The sequence below is a fragment of the Hyperoodon ampullatus genome (genome assembly GCF_949752795.1).
Source record: "Hyperoodon ampullatus genome assembly, chromosome: 8".
Taxonomy (NCBI): Eukaryota; Metazoa; Chordata; class Mammalia; order Artiodactyla; family Ziphiidae; genus Hyperoodon; species Hyperoodon ampullatus.
In genome coordinates, this window is record NC_136921.1 from 71,036,179 (window position 1) to 71,054,097 (window position 17,919).

General features: G+C 35.7%; 1 protein-coding gene across 2 annotated transcripts in view; it reads left to right on the top strand.

Annotated features, from left to right (window-relative positions):
• Nucleotides 1-17,919, top strand: part of GALNT13 (polypeptide N-acetylgalactosaminyltransferase 13) — a gene marked incomplete at both ends in the record, with an annotated part of 492,276 nt that overhangs the window by 304,612 nt on the left and 169,745 nt on the right. For both annotated transcript variants that reach the window (XM_079710390.1, XM_079710389.1), the window contains one exon: nt 10,016-10,196. In XM_079710390.1, the coding sequence (XP_079566516.1) occupies nt 10,016-10,196 (181 nt within the window). The remainder of the gene's footprint in view (nt 1-10,015; nt 10,197-17,919) is intronic.

Consider the following 17,919-nt stretch of genomic DNA (forward strand, 5'->3'; position numbering starts at 1 on the left):
AATTGAGTAACTGAAGGATAACGGTTTTGGAGGTACCAGGTTTTCTTTTCCTACCCCATCCAAGTTCTTTTTAAGTATCTCTGGCATTCGTAAAGAGCAGGAGACGTTGTCACACACTGTACCTGGATACCCAGGTGGCCTACTGGTATTCAGAGGGGACTGTTCTGGCATGAATTCTAGGGCAGCATCACACAGCTGTCAGGCACTGCTCTGTGGCTGCAAGTGGCAGATGTTACTGATACCTGACAGGCAGTCAGATCGTCAGACACAGGAGGACACCAGTGTAAAATGCAAAATATCTGACCCAGATCCCATTTAATAATCACAGGCCCTTTCCATCTAGTTCTCAAAAATCTCATCTACATACAATTTTTCACCGTTTAAATATATTTGTAGGATTAATTATACAATGAGGAACGCACAAATTCCAATCATTCTAGATTTTTCTTAGTCACTAGTCCCCTTAAAAGCACTAACAGTATTCCAAAACTTCCAGTATTATCAAACTTTAAGATTATTGATTATTGAAAGATGAAAAAGTGTCACTGTATTTCATATTATCTGTGTTCTTTTTTCATGAATTATCTGCCTGTGACCATCTATGCTAATAAAAAAGCAATACTTTATTGTAAATATGAAAAACTAGGCCCTAATTTTCTTAAGCAGAGCATCTTATCTTACATCGGAGTTTCAATATCCGGTAGGCTACTCGATGGTCTTCATTTTCTCATGTCATTTAAGCAGCAGAAGGGAGATTTGCCATAACACAGTCAGGCAAATGTGTTGCTGTTGATGTGTTGCTCTGCTGATCTAAAGGGGAACTGGGAAATTCTGCAATACCAGCCGTCCTAATAAGATGTGGAATAACGACAGGTAACAATTCTCCTGATGCCAGGAAACACAGTGGCCATAATGTGTGGTAATTCTGAAGGTCAGAATGCTCCAAGGCTAAGAAAGTTGTTGAGAGGCAAAAAGTAATAGTGGAATTTATATATTAAAATGTTGGCCTGTTTACATTAAACGTATTTCCACTATTCATTTTAACTGCTGAGAATGGGTGTTTGTGTTTGAAAGGAGTGGGAGATGAGGTTAAAAGGACTCCATCTGTGACCACAACTACCTTACTATACTTGTGATGCACACTGATTCATACACAGACTGCCTCAGTTCCTTTTCAGAACAATTCCTCTGCTTCGTCACACCCAGTATGAGCACACCTTTTCGTGCTTCTGCTCTATGTTGTTCTCTCCCTTCCTTGTACCTCATCCCCTACACCTCAACCCCCAAGAATCACTTGCTAAGTCTTTGGCAAAGGAAAAAGATGAACTGGCTTGGGAGACTGCCCATAAACTCATTTCAGGATTAATTTGTTAAGTCCTTTATCAAATGAGTAGATATAAGAGGGTCCATTTTGAATTTGGGGCTTTCAGGAGGTTCAGTTCTAAGTTAAGAGGCAAAGTACTTTATAAGGGAAAACAGTTGATAACTGGATATTTTTAGAACCAAATTAATGGGATATATGAAATGGTACAGATTATAATAGCTTTTGTTCCACTTTATAATAGATACATTTTGTGTACACTCTGTAATTTTTCAGGTTTCTCTATATCAATATTAAGAGATCAATCAGTTAATATGTACTGAGCACCAATATTTCAAGCATTGTTTAAACTTTACACACACTTACGTAACAGTATATTTAAGTTGTGATTTTTTTCACTATGTGTGAATTATACCAGTTATGTAAAGTGAAACATGTGATGATGAAATTCAGTTTCATAAAGTGACTTTCAATTTCATGTGACGATGAAGTTCAGTTTCATAAAGTGAAATGTGTGATATTCTCAAAGAGATAATAATGTGGTCAGGGAGATAAGACTAATATATACAAATAATATATTTATGTCAATATACACACACATAAATATACATGCACACACATAAATATTTATCAAGATGGCATACTATATAGAACTGAGAGCTAAATGGGGTAGAGTGGGATGGATGTACAGTAGTAAATGCTATGAGTCAGTGAAAATTAAGATCAGTGAAAGATAGCATAGTTAAGAACTGGTTACTGGAAGAAAATGTATATGAAATGAGCTTATTAGAGAGGACAAAATAGATAAGGGAAAGCACATACATTAATTCTTAATTTTAATCCCCCAAATTATGTCAGGTTATTGAATTCCCTTCTATTTCCCTTGCCATCACTCTGGTCCCAGTCATTCTCATCTCTTTCCTAGATGATTACAATAACCCCTTAATAAATCGCCCCTATTTGCTTCATTCCAATTCTTTTTCACATAAAAGCTAAGTATTGTTATGTGCACTGCTTTGCCTCACTCCTCACAACAACCCCCTGAGGTAGCTTCTTCAAGTCATGTTATTACCTGAAACCTGAACCACAGAAAGATGAGTTCACCCAGCTGGTAAGTGGCAGAGCTGGGATATGGTCTCAGGAACTAGAGCCTACACACTCATAACCATTGTGCTTCATGCCCTCCGTGATATATTGTTGTGGTGGTTGCTATTAAAGCCATATTAAGCAGTGACTTTGTGCCAGTGACAGTGCATGTGTGGGCCAGGGGTGGGGGGTGAAAGTTAGTATAAAATCAAGCAGCTGCATGAGTTTGGTGTAACATCTGGACAGCTAGAAACAATCGTAGCACCAGAACTGAGATTGCAAAGTTGGAGCTTGTGAAGTTTATGAACCTTAATTAAAATGTCACTGATGGGAATAAAGATGCAGACGTAGAGGATGGACTTGAGGACACGGGGAGGGGGAAGGGGAAGTTGGGATGAAGTGAGAGTGGCATTGACATATATACACTACCAAACGTAAAATAGCTAGCTAGTGGGAAGCAGCTGCATAGCACAGGGAGATCAGCTCGGTGCTTTGTGTCCACCTAGAGGGGTGGGATAGGGAGGGTGGGAGGGAGATGCAAGAGGGAGGAGATATGGGCATATATGTATACGTATAGCTGATTCACTTTGTTACACAGCAGAAACTAATACAATACTGTAAAGCAATTATACTCCAAAAAAGATGTTAAAAAAAAATATCACTGATGTAGGTACCAAAAAACATGAAAAGGATAATGTATGTTAGTTAATTGTCTTCTTTCTAGGGTAAGAAAATCAAGTACATAATCAAATGAGCAATGGGCATTTTGAATTTTGATTAATAACCTTCTGCATCATCAAAAGACTCTCATAAAAATATCTGGGAACAAAGACAAGTAACCAGCTAGCTTCAATCCTCTGTGGATAAAAGGACAGTTTGTATGTTACACATGGTCAAATTTATTTGAGAGAAGTAATATACAAATATTAATCTTTTTGGAAGCCTAGAAAATAGCAATCAGATATGCTCAGTGATACAAAGTAATTCGGACATCACATGTTTATGTGGATGAGACATCATGTTTTATTCAGTTTATATTGTGTGTTTAAACATTGTAAATTAATTTCAGAGACAAAATGTAGTATTCTAATTGGGAACTAATTGGCAATTCTTTTAAACTCCTCACCTAAGTCCACAGACGTTGATATTGCAATTTCAAAAAGAGGCAAAACTCGGCAAAATGTAGCTAAATATTTTTTAAGAAGCAAGAATCAGCTAATAATCTACATATGTTGGTTTTCCTGAACAGCAGGAACTAATATAAAAATAACATTTTATTTCCTCCCATATGAGGTGTCAGGCATGGTGCTTGATACATACAATCTCATTATGGTCTTAGGAAGCAGTTATTATTATCCTTGTTTTCCAATGGGAACATCAAGGTCTTGGAGATGTAAATAATTTTCACCAGTGTACATAGATAGTAAGTGAGAGAGCCCCTAGAAAATTATGTTTGCTTATTTCCAAGCCCAAATTTTTAATGACTGTGTCATACTCTTCCTTCCTTTTTCTATTCTTTCTTTCCTTTCATCCATCCTTCCAAAATATTTATTAAAGATACACTAAGGGAAATTATCATGGTAGTCATTAGGGACTCCACTCAATTTGAATTCTCTCCACTTTAATATTTAATCATATATTTTTCTGGGAACTGTTTATTTTTTAATTATTTCACATTACCCCAATGTCTACTAAGTACATGGCAACTGTCTGGTCAATATTTGATCAATTAAATATTTTGTTTTTATATTAACTGGGTATTATGACCAGATATCAGCCTAATTAATGCATAATGTTATGCTTTTCTACCTTGATCTTTTTATTTTAGTGTAAATTTAGGGGAGATGCTTTACTTTGGAAATGCAATATGAGTATTTATTCACACATTCTATGAGCACAGATGACAATGGGAAAAGTACACATTTTATTCCAGGAGTCAGTAGAGTATGATCCACAAGCAAAACACAGGCCAGTATCCACTGAGTTATAGAACAGTTACCTCCACCTCTCCTAAATATACTAAAAAATCTGCCTCCATCTGTGAGAATCAACATCAGGGGCAGGTTTTCCTTCTGTCTTGTAAATCAACAGTCATTATTGAATTATGCCTTTACATGTACACACAAAGATCTCATTGCTTAGAGGATAACCAAAAATCAGCACTTTCGTATAAGGAGTGAGACCACTGGAACTCTACTTTTAAAGGATTTCAAACTAGATTTTTTTTTTTTTCTTTTCTGTGTGCAAGCTTGGGCCATAGAAGCCATAAGCATACAAAACCAGGGTGGGCCAAGAAGTGGCAGAGTAGAAATAAGGTGCCCTCACACAACCACAGTGCTAATCCATATTTGCAAAAAGGCAAATTGGGAACCCTGAGGACAGCTGTAAATCACTGGTTTGTTTGCAGTAGGGCTTATTGCATAGTCTGAATTTAGTAAGCATACACACTTAAAATAGTTTTACTTTTTCTCCAATCATTGCTTCATGCTCTGAAGAATAATTCCAATCTGACATCATTTAGCACAGATTCTGTAGCTTTCTGGTCACTTAGAGTTATTAAAAATACTAGTAATGTTCAGCTTACAGGCTTTGATTTTGTAAGCAATCACAGTTCACATTCTCTTCTCTCCCCAGGACAATGCTGATAGAAGCTCTTGGAATGGGGAAGGGCAGGGTTCCCTGGGTTGCCACTTCTACAGTGTATGGGGTCAAATAAGAGGGCGAGAGAAACAGCAGGTCTTATCTGATATATTTTATGATGTCTGCCTGTTGTTGGCTCAGTATGGTTCCACTTGCTACTAGTGGCCTCCATCTATATGATAGGCTTCTGTACATGGTTTCATTGTTTTCTTAAAAGTGTTCTGAACTTCACCTTTTACCGCATCTGTTATGCAAGGCCTATTTTTTTTTTTTTTTTTTTTTTTTTTTTTTTTGCTGTACGTGGGCCTTGCACTGTTGTGGCCTCTCCCATTGCAGAGCACAGGCTCCGGACGCACAGGCTCAGTGGCCATGGCTCACGGGCCCAGCCGCTCCGCGGCATGTGGGATCCTCCCAGACCGGGGCACGAACCCATGTCCCCTGCATCGGCAGGTGGACTCTCAACCACTGCGCCACCAGGGAAGCCCTACAAGGCCCTTATGAAGAGGGAAATCTTAGTCTCTATCTCTCACCCTGTAAGGTCCCCAGCTGCCTTTTTCAGTGGTACATCTCCTTGCTGATCTGCCATATTGCTAGTCCCACAGATCACTTTTTTTCTAGTCTATATTCCATGCTCTATAGAGTTTTGAAACCACTGAAGTCCTGTCCAGTTGTCTCCAAAGACCACTCCCTCCCAGGGTCACTGCATCACTGGACCTATCAATTTTGCTGGAACAAGCTGTTCAATAAACCCCAACCCACCTTCAGGATTCTCTAGACTAGAGGTGGTCCCCATTTTACTAGGGTCATGTTTGTCACCACACTTGAGGCTTTCCCATAGACTCACTCACCATATTCTGCTATGTTCTAATGGGAGCACCAGGGTAATCTGCTGATTTTGCTGCTCAGCAAGCATCCAGCCAGGAGTGAAATGCCAGTCTCTCCTTCATTCATTTAGTTCCCTTATATGACTTGGGTGAAGGAAGAAAGGAACTCTTTAGTCATACCTAATCCATAGAGGAGAAGGGAAAGCTCTACCACTAACACTGTGCTCCTCACAATAAGGAAAAGGTTTTCAATTACCCCTCAAGTATAACATCATATACTATTTCTTCTGAATTCAGGGCACCTTGCTGAATGGTGTGGTCACCGTCCAAACACCTGAGTACTTTACTAAATCATGTTTTTAAGAGATAGTATCAGTTGGACTAAATGGTTACTTTGAAAACACATTAAAAATTAAGAATGTGTTATTTAGCAACCTTGTTTGCCATAAACCATTTCTGATGTTTATTTGTTGTGTTGTGACCTCCAAAGACCTTCCTCAGTTCCCAAGACATGTGGAACAGCAGTTGAATATCATTTTACTAGACTACTCTGCCTAGTTTGGTACTAAAAATATTTCCTTAAAAAATGTAATTTAAAATCCCTCCAAAAATATGTCTGTTTAAATCTCATCATTCTGCCAGGGTTGCTTTTTTTTTTTTTTTTTTTTTTTTGCGGTACGTGGGCCTCTCACTGCTGTGGCCTCTCCCGCTGCGGAGCACAGGCTCTGGACACGCAGGCTCAGTGGCCATGGCTCACGGGCCCAGCTGCTCCGCGGCATGTGGGATCTTCCCGGACCGGGGCACGAACCCGTGTCCCCTGCATCGGCAGGCGGACTCTCAAACACTGCGCCACCAGGGAAGCCCCAGGGATGCTTTTTTAATGTTAGTCTTGGTAGTTACATTTGAGTTTCCATTCTTCCATTCAACCAACATACAGTGACACCTACCATGTAAAAAGCACTGGGCTGGGCTCTGGGGGTGCAACCATGAGTAAACCTCTCCGCTGCCCTTCTAGAGTCTACATTCTAGTTGGGGGGAAATGTGCATAGCCAAACAGTTAGAGAAATAAATTGCAGATTGTGATAAGGAATGAAGGAAACAAATAGGGTGCTATTAGAGAAAATAACTTGGGTGGGGCACTTTAAATATGGCAATTAGGGAAAATCTGATGAGGTGATATGTTAGCTGAGATGAGAAGTATGGGAAAGAGGCAGTCCAGTGAAGGGCTGACAGAATTGTTTTCCAGGTATAAGGAAAGCACGTGTTGAGGCTTTGGTGTGTGAAAAAAAATATGTGATTTGTTATTCTAGGAAATGGCAGAGGGCCAATATCACCATAGTTTATTGACAGAAGAGGAGAGTCATGTAGTTCTTAGAGGCCCTGATAAAGGATTTTATTTATATTCACAGTGCAGTGAAAAACCATTGAAGGATTTGAAACAGGGAAGTAAAATGACATGATAAAGAATTTTAAAGACCACTCTGATTTCTCAGCAGAAAACAAATTATAGAAGAGCAACAGTGAAAGTAGAAAAACAATTAAGAGCCTATTACAACTGACAGACAAGAGATGTTGATGATTAGGACAAGGATGGTGGCAGTAGAGACAGAGAGAGATGTATATACTGAGAATTGTTTTATAGATAGCACCACCAGGATTTGTTAATGGATGGAGTATAAGTGATGAAAGAAAAGAAAAAAATCAGCGATGACTTCTAGGGCTTTTTTGGCAGGGAGAAGGGAGTTCTGTTGTCATTTTTGTTTTGTTTTGTTTTCGGATTGACTGCCTGGGTGAATAGTGGCTCCATTTATTGATGGTTTAAAAAAAAGCTGAAAGAAAATAAGATCTGGATGACAAGGTGGAGATAAATTAACAATTCCACTTCAGACACGTTTATTTGGATGCCTCTGAGTCTTGCAAGAGGAGGTATCAAGTAGGTGTTTGGATACACAAGTCTGGATCCCAGAGGAAAAGTCTGGGCTGAGATGCTACTGCAGGGGTTTTGTGTATTCAGATCATGCATAAAATAATAAGAACAAATAAGACCACCTAGAGAATGAATAAAGAAGGAATAATGCCAACATTTAAATAAAAATTTAGAGTGAAAATGTATAAATAGTGAAGTAGTAGGATGGAAAGCAAGAGGATCCAAGAAAGGAGTCTGCTAGATATTCATCAAAGGAAAAATTTGTGATTTTCATCATGGCAGTATTGTGGGACTGTGGAAGTAAACAGCATTTCACAATGAGTAGAAAAACAGATGAAAATTGAGGAAGGCATATAATGTATATCAGTAAAAAAATTATATTAATTATAGTGAGGGGAAACAGAAAAAAAGAGATATGCTGGATGGGAATAGAGATCAAGGGATGAACTTTTTGTTGTGTTTTGTAATTTTAAAAATTTGTTTATCTCTATTTTAAATCTGTTTGAAAGATAGGAGGTTTAGGAGGTATTATGCAAAGATAGGCATAATCCAATTATGAGGGGAAATGATAGATGTTTCAGGAGAAACTCAAGGGGAGGACCAAATCAATGAAGTCATTAAGACAGACTTAAGTAATATGCTCTAGACTGACATACAAGTATTGATTTGTCTTTGGTAGGAGAAGGATCAACTTCCTCCATTTTAATAGGAAGGAGGAATGTAAAGAGTCGTGTAATTACAAGACAGTTTATAGACTTTATGCTAGAAAGATGAGAAAGTTACCAATCAATTAAGTAATTTGATTATTTAAGAATGAGCAGCTACCCATCTTTCTAGGGAAATGGTGAATTCCATTCCTCTTTTATATTGTCCATCATTTCAGTGTTGGATTGGAACATCTTTTCTATTAGCATCACACTGTTTAAACAATTAGAAAACGAGATAGAATAGATTGTACATGTAATGCACATTGTTCATGAGTATAACTTATTTATCATCTTTCATCTTCTAGAAAAGATATATCTTACTGCTACCCAAGACCAACAGCAGCCCTCTTCTCAGATGAATATTACTTGAGGGATCAACAGGAGAAACCCTTTTCTTCCAAAATAAGCAGCTCTTCTTAAAATAAGAATAATGTTATTTATGGTATAAAGACAAGTCCTTCCAATTACAGATGGCAATAATTATGACTTTCATTTACTGGGATGAATAAATGTAGTATATGTATGTATATATATATATCTATATATTTTATATATTTATATGTATAATATACATATATAACACACACATACACATACATGCTATTATTGTAACCTATGGCTATATAATATAATTTTATAGAAATAAATGTTTTATGGATACTTAATACCTATCCTCAACTGAACAGTAAATCTAGGATACCAAGAAATATATAGCATTTGTCTTTAAAGGGTTCATAATTTTAAGGGAGCAATAGTGAAGTAAACAATTTAAAATATTGACTTGGCCAAAAAGTTCATTTGGGTTTTTCCATACAATGTTACAGAAGAACCTGAATGAACATTTTGGCCAACCCAATACATTGTAATATATTCTTAATACAACTGTGTTTAAAGTACAAAAGTCACACAATACTAAATCTCCCCACAGAGCTGCCTAAAAGAAATGATCTTGGAAGTGGGCTTTAAAGGATGCATAGAAGTTGAATAGATGTAGAGGATACTTAGCATGCTTTAATAAGAATAATAGCATATTCAAAAGCCTAAGATACAGGAGATATGGAGAGGTGAAAATGAATGTTTACTTGAAGTTCCAGGTGGATGGGGTATAGCAGATTGATTTTCTCCAAATCAGATTTAGTTATTGACCATGGCATCCAACATGTACAAATTCATTTATTTATAGAAAATTTTGGATAGCAAATATCTATTAAATAGAAATTAGGTTAACTATTAGAAGTTGAAAATTAGGTAGTCTAATAAAGGCACATAAAAATAATTACATCTTCCACAATTCCAATACTACAATATTTAAATACATAAAATTCTTCCAAATTAGAATCCTTTGCCAAACCCAAGTATACCCATGCTAAATGTTGTGTTCATCTGATGTTGTTTGAACCATGTAAGATCTGAAGATTTGGTTTTAACTGAGTTAGCCTCAGTTGCTTCTCAGACAATATTACTGCATTATCTGCAATGATTGCTATACAACAATTGTTCTTTTTTCCAGATTTGGCAATGTGGAGGGTCATTGGAGATTGTGACTTGCTCCCACGTGGGTCACGTTTTTCGGAAGGCAACTCCATACACTTTCCCTGGTGGCACTGGTCATGTCATCAACAAGAACAACAGGAGACTGGCAGAAGTTTGGATGGATGAATTTAAAGATTTCTTTTATATCATATCGCCAGGTAAGCAATTCTGACATTTTCTTTCTCTGCAAGGGAAAATAAGATTTTAAACATGCTGAGTATGTGTTGCATTATTGCTCCTCTTCTACTAGTTTAAATAAGATATTGTTTATCACCATAATATTGTAGAAAATTGTGTTTGAGAAGTTGTCCTATGAAGTCAATTTTGACCTAAAATGAGAAAGACTATTCTTATCTCAAATGCCTAAATATTCTTTTTTCTTTCTGGGCACAAGTATTATGCTAAAAAAAAAAAAAATGAAGCAATCAATATATAAGGCGATCCAAATTTAACTGACATGTACCAGCTCAATTTAAGAAAAAAATTTTTAAGGGAAGTGAGTCTTTATTTCTATGTTACACACATAAGGCTGACTGAGTTGGTAAGGAATTTTTTTAATGTTTATAAAGAGATGTTTTCTACTGCCTTATTTTCTTAAATATCTGAGTAGAGAAAGATGAGATGATTTCCTACAGAAACAAGATGGAAAACTATGCAGATATAAAACTTTTTATTTTTAAAGAATATTAAATGACAGTAAATTACTCATCGATAATTATGTAAAAAAGCATAATATGGGACAATAAGATATTATCCTACTTTAGTTACAGAGAAGGATGGATATGGAAATAGAAGTAAATTTAGGCTATTGCTGGGTAGTGAGATTATGAGTAACTTCATTATTTTCCTTATACTTTTATATATTTTATAAATTTTCTTTATAAAGCAATTATTTTTCAAAATTCATTAAAAACAAATTTTAAAAGAAAATAAATAATTAAAAATTAAAAGAAAATTTTAAACATCATTAAAAAAGAGAAAATAAATAAATCATTGTGAGAAAATCCCATTACTGGACGGCATCATTATGAGTTATTGCATTCTTTAAAATTTTCTAGGATTTCTCCAACAGCCATATTAATTATTTAAAAAAACCTCTGAGATATTACATTTTTTAAGGAAAAAAAGAAACATGAGAAGATACAAATAAGAGGAAGACACAGGTTTGTCTTCAAGATCTCAAAGTCTAGGCAAAGAAACCAAAGCATAAATTAATATAACAGGAATTCAGCTGTATTTATAAAATAATTTGTAATGTTCTATTTTTGATAGTTTATGATAGGCCTTATGGTCATCAATGCCATTATTATGTAATCTATAAGAACAACAACAAAAGTCCATGCCCACATCCTCTTTTCTACATTATCACCTATCACAGGTTTAGAAAAGTCAGTGTGGGTTCTAATTGACATGCTCTGGTTCTGAAAGTATATATGAGGCTGTGAACATCCTTCTTTTATAGATGAAAAAGGGAATGAGCAGTATGAACTTTCTTATTAAGATCCAACATTACTCCACAGAAAAGAAAAATGGGGGCAATGCATGTGTAAATGTGTGATTAGGAGATGGATTTTTTTCACACATTTTAACCCTCCTCTATGTCAAGAAGCTATTGCCAGGAACACTATTTCGCATATAGATGTATTTCTCTTTACAATAGAAACCCAGTCCAGATGTTATATAACATTTTCATTTTCTTTTGATGATACTTTTTGAATTCGAATCATTACTTGTAGAAATATATAAGCTCAAATATGAAGAAAGAATTAATGCAAGAAAGAAATGTGTTATGTGTGATTATATACAGCGTACATTCGGGAATGTAAGCAATTGAGAATAATTGTAACCATATGTATCCTATTCACTCATGGTGAATATTATTTGTAAAAAGTCAGGTGTTAGTCTTTTGTATAATTCCCCATTGAGTGAAAAAGGCAGATAAGTGGTAGAACCATTTCTCAAAATGTAATGAAATGACAAGCTTTAGAGTTTAAAGGATGAAAAAGAATGCCTGCTATCTGGAACTAATGACTTGCTGCTCAGGAGGGACTGTTTGTATATTCTGGAAAATGTAGTTTTTACATTACAATAAATATCATTTGGAAGGTTATTATTCTTATAAAATGGGCTCATTTAAGCCCAGAAATTACTTTGGAAGGCAGTAAAAGGACATTTGGGGACTATGCTGAAAGTATCTGGGAATTTCCTAAGGGGCATTTATGCTTCTGGATGTCTCAGAGACAGCATCGCTGAGTGTGGAACCTGCCTGCTGTATGTGGGCAAAGAGGGAAAACCAAAAATGTGAAACAATAAATTGCTTCTCAGTGGAAAAGGAAGAAGGGAAGTAAACTGGAAACTAGAGTTGGATGCCTATAAACAATGCTAGCCCTAGGCAGGTTTCAAATCATCCAAAAATCAGATAAAGTAGGTTGTATTGGGGAAGTCAGGAATCTGTCATTTGTATGATGGCAAGCCTTTGTTGAGTGGATAACTATTTTTGTCATTACTGGCAGCTTCTGGTACTCTTAAAATCAAAATCATGGATTTCTTCGCTGTCATCTAAAATTATTGGGTTTCTGTTTTTCATCTAAGTTTGTAAGAAGAGAAGTTGGTATGGGGGAGATGGGAGGGACACATGCTTGCACATTTATGCTTAGAATTATATCTTTTTCTATAGTATACATAAACAAAAAAATCTAAAACTCTTTATATTGAGTTTTGTTTAAGTCTCCAGAACCTCCATAATAATCCGGCTAAGGAAAATGTTACAGTTCTTTCTAGAAGCACCTCCATGTATCTGTTCATTTGCCCAAGATGTTTTATAAGGAGACTCCCAATTTTTTTATACCAGGGCTTCTAGTACCACATCTTATTCTCCACTTATGCAGTTGTTCGAAATGTGATCTTTAAGCACTGAGTCTTTATGATTGAATTTTGACAACGATTTTGCTTCCTTCCAATATGCTCCTACCTACTTTATTTTTTGCTTTCAGGGATGCTTCAGTTCCGTCTTGAACTAACTGGGTATTCTTTCTCTCTCAAAGGTGTATTTCCTGCAGTTTTGATACCATGGCCAATCCATCATTGCTATGTACTATATTGTTTTATTTTTATTACCTATATCTATTGCCAAAGTAGTTCAGAGACTTGAATTTACCATGCTTAGCAACTTTCCTGTCACTTTGCAGTCCTTGAAAGAAAATATGTGTTGAATAATTAGAAGAATAAGTGAATGACTAAATGAATGAGTGAATTTTTGAAGGGAGCCACTTCTGTTTCTTCTTTTCTACTGAATTCTCCATGGATATCTCCTCTATACCAGGGAATCTCTTCATAAGAATTGCAGCTAATCGGAACCCTTTGTCCCACTTCTCTAATCCAACCTGAGAAAGGGCCCACTGATAAAAGAGAGGTGAAAGGTATTCTTCATATGCCTGCACTGTCATGCCTCTGAGTCTGCTATCAGAATAGAAGGTTCCACTGGCTTACCCGTGTGCTTTGGGTTCTGTGATTCCACCGTAATCACTGGCACACATAGTCATATAATCTTACCTTCCAGGACTAATATAAAAGTCTGATAGGGACAATTTAGAAGGACAATGACATTTTCTAATAGAGCAGCATAATACAAGAGCTCATAAACTTAAAATAAGATACTTTTAACATGTTGATTTGTATTTTTCTCATGACCCCCATTAATTTAAAGTTAAAAGGAGTCATATAAATAGCTACATGCCTGAATTACTTTTATCTGATTTTTTTCAATATATTTACTATATGTCCTAATTGTCTTGCCTTATGCCCATTAGCCATTGGCAATATTGATAGAGTTGCAGTGTCTAATTTTGTCTCCTAAATGGGTATATGAATGAAGAGTAGAAATACTTTGAAATAGTGTTGAAGAATGCATTTTCAACATTTGTTTAGTTTGCTTTTCGGCTGTATTTTTAAGGATGCAAATACTATAGCATCACGATTTTTAACGCTCTGTAGGCTCTTAAAGCCTGAGACAGTTTTTTCTAGTAATTGGGCTGTTTCAGCTTGAGCCAACCTGATTGTCCTAGCAAGTCCTTTGAAATGATGTGATGTAAGCAGAAACCACTCTGCACAAAACACCCCATTATAAATGGCAACATTTTTTTCCTATTGGTCACAGGTAAAAAGCTTAAGAATTTTAAAATAGAGTGTAGTCACAGCACTAACCATATATTTGAAATGCTGGCTGTTCTATAAATATTGATTTTCTTTCTTTGGGGAGGTAGATTTCTAACAGTGTATCAATTGACATGGTGATTAGATGCAGCTGTCCTTACATAACCTCTGGTTGTTCTTTTTCCTTTTCTTAATGGACAGCTGTGCTCTTGTTTTGAGCACAAATTGAAGGTAAAATGGTAAAGACTCCCCAAACATACCTTTAAAGGTATTTATATGTAACTGGGAAAACAGCTTATTTTCCTTGACATTATTGTAGTATTTTGATCTGTATTCCAAGTAAGCATTTAAAGAAGGATCCTTGAACTTATTTTGAAGGTTAACTCTCAATTGCTAACCTTTCAAAAATGCTTTCGAAAACTCAGCTCATCAAAGGTAGTCTTTGTTAATACCATCTTCGGATCATTATTAAAGTTTAAGGACTTTAGTCATTTCTATCTCTTGAAATTTGTATCTACAAAATATAAATGTTTTTCAACACGCTGATTTTTTTAAAGATACAATATTTAATAACCAGCCCTTTGTGTTTAGGGCCTAATTTCTTTTATGAGTCATAAAAATGTGGTTCCAGGCTTTCCTAAGCACAGGTTTTGATGTTTCCAGCAAACTGTGCAGCATGTAGATATATATATATATATTTAATAATCCAGGGATATCAGTTTTTGGTTGAGTTAACATGAATTCATCTGAAAAGAGTGTGGCACTTCTGAAAGTAAAGTATGTTTGTACCTATGAATTTTGGATTTTTATTACTTAATAAATGCTTTTTTAGCAGTATCAACCATGGTATCGCTGAGCGAATATGATATTATGAGGAGGAAATTCTAAATCATTTTGATATGCTATACTGTAATAACACAATTCATATACCTGTGTGATTCCCTTGAAAAGCTAAATGTTGAAGTTAATGATGACACCTACACTCAATATTGTTGTAGTGGACAGACAACTGCTTTTCCTTGCTGTAGTCGATCACTGGTCAATTTTTTTTTAATTAAAATAGTAATTTATTTACGAATGAAGAAGTTAAGATCTACAGTAAGTCCCCTACATAGAAACAAGTTCTGTTCTGAGAGGATGTTCATAGTCTAGTTTGTTCTTTTTTTTCCACACACACACACACTGTATTTTATTTTTACAACAGACAAATAAACTGACACCAAGCATTGTAAATGGATGACCACAACAAAAGCAACAATGATTGCAATTAGAAAACACGAAACACACTCATACTATGTCATAATATTGAAATTCAGTCCAGTAATCCTCCACTGTAACAGCTCCTTTACTTTGCAGTGAAAATTGATTTCTATGTTTTTTGCCTCTGAGTCCTTGTGGGATTTTTTTTCTTTTTATTCAAACAGAAAGTCACAAAAATTATAATCATCCTCATCAGTTCACTCAGTCTCATGTAATTATTTTTTTTTCATCTTGATCTTTTGTTAACACTTTTATGAATTCATCAGTTTTCCATTAGAGTTCTGAAAATGCTTATTCATTCAGTTCAGCAGTATAGTCAGTTACCAGAAACCTGTACTTGTCAGAGTCTTTTCCATGAATTCCTTGAAGATGAAACCCTTTTATAGGAACATTTTTGTAAAAGCATCAGAGTATACCCAGAACTGTCTGTAAATGACAAAAGACTTAAAAATGACCACGGTTAAAGATTTGATGAAAGTTCATAATGATGCAACTGACAAAGAAATTTAGTTATTTCTGAGATATACATTTCAAAGTAATAACTAGAATTATGACTTATAACATTATATCAGAACATATTAGATTTTTAGAAATTTCATGTAATGTCTGAAACATTTATATTAATATATTTCCATACAAATAACCCAAAGGAAGTTTAGTATTAGTTGTTTTTGTTTGTTTGTTTGTTTGTTTTTTTATACTGCAGGTTCTTATTAGTCATCAATTTTATACACATCAGTGTATACATGTCAATCCCAATCGCCCAATTCACCACACCACCATCCCCACCCCACCGCGGTTTTCTCCCCTTGGTGTCCATATGTTTGTTCTCTACGTCTGTGTCTCAACTTCTGCCCTGCAAACCGGTTCATCAGTACCATTTTTCTAAGTTCCACATACATGCGTTAATATACAATATTTGTTTTTCTCTTTCTGACTTACTTCACTCTGTGTGACAGTCTCTAGGTCCATCCACATCTCCACAATGACCCAGTTTCGTTCCTTTTTATGGTTGAGTAGTATTCCATTGTATATATGTACCACAACTTCTTTATCCATTCATCTGTTGATGGGCATTTAGGTTGCTTCCATGACCTGGCTATTGTAAATAGTGCTGCAATGAACATTGGGTTCATGTGTCTTTCTGAATTATGGTTTTCTCTGGATATATGCCCAGTAGTGGGATTGCTGGATCATATGGTAATTCTATTTTTAGTTTTTAAGGAACCTCCATATTGTTCTCCATAGTGACTATATCAATTTACATTCCCACCAACAGTGCAAGAGGGTTCCCTTTTCTCCACACCCTCTCCAGCATTTGTTGTTTGTAGATTTTCTGATGATGCCCACTCTAACTGGTGTGAGGTGATACCTCATTGTAGGTTTGATTTGCGTTTCTCTAATAATTAGTGATGTTGAGCAGATTTTCATGTGCTTCTTGGCCATCTGTATGTCTTCATTGGAGAAATGTCTGTTTAGGTCTTCTGCCCATTCTTGGATTGGGTTGTTTGTTTCTTTAATATTGAGCTGCATGAGCTGTTTATATATTTTGGAGACTAATCCTTTGTCTGTTGATTCGTTTGCAAATATTTTTTCCCATTCTGAGGGTTGTCTTTTGGTCTTGTTTATGGTTTCCTTTGCTGTGCAAAAGCTTTGAAGTTTCATTAGGTCCCATTTGTTTACTTTTGTTTTTATTTCCATTACTCTGAGAGGTGGATCAAAAAAGATCTTGCTGTGATTTATGTCAAAGAGTGTTCTTCCTATGTTTTCCTCTAAGAGTTTTATAGTGTCCGGTCTGACATTTAGGTCTCGAATCCATTTTGAGTTTATTTTTGTGTATGGTGTTAGGGAGTGTTCTAATTTCTTTCTTTTACATGTAGATGTCCAATTTTCCCAGCACCACTTATTGAAGAGACTGTCTTTTCTCCACTGTATATCTTTGCCTCCTTTCTCATAGATTAGTTGACCATAGGTGCGTGGGTTGATCTCTGGGCTTTCTATCTTGTTCCATTGATATATGTTTCTATTTTTGTGCCAGTACCATATTGTCTTGATTACTGTAGTTTTGTAATATAGTCTGAAGTCAGGGAGTGTGATTCCTCCAGCTCTGCTTTTTTCCCTCAAGACTGCTTTGGCTATTCGGGGTCTTTTGTGTCTCCATACAAATTTTAACATAATTTGTTCTAGTTGCATAAAAAATGCCATTGGTAATTTGATAGGGATTGCATTGAAAATGTAGATTGCTTTGTGGAGTACAGTCATTTTCACAATATTGATTCTTCCAATCCAGGAACATGGTATATCTCTCCATCTGTTGGTATCATCATCTAATTTCTTTCATCAGTGTCTTATAATTTTCTGCACACAGGTCTTTTGTCTCCTTAGGTAGGTTCATTCCTAGGTATTTTACTCTTATTGTTGCAATGCTAAATGGGAGTGTTTTCATAATTTCTCTTTCACATTTTTCAT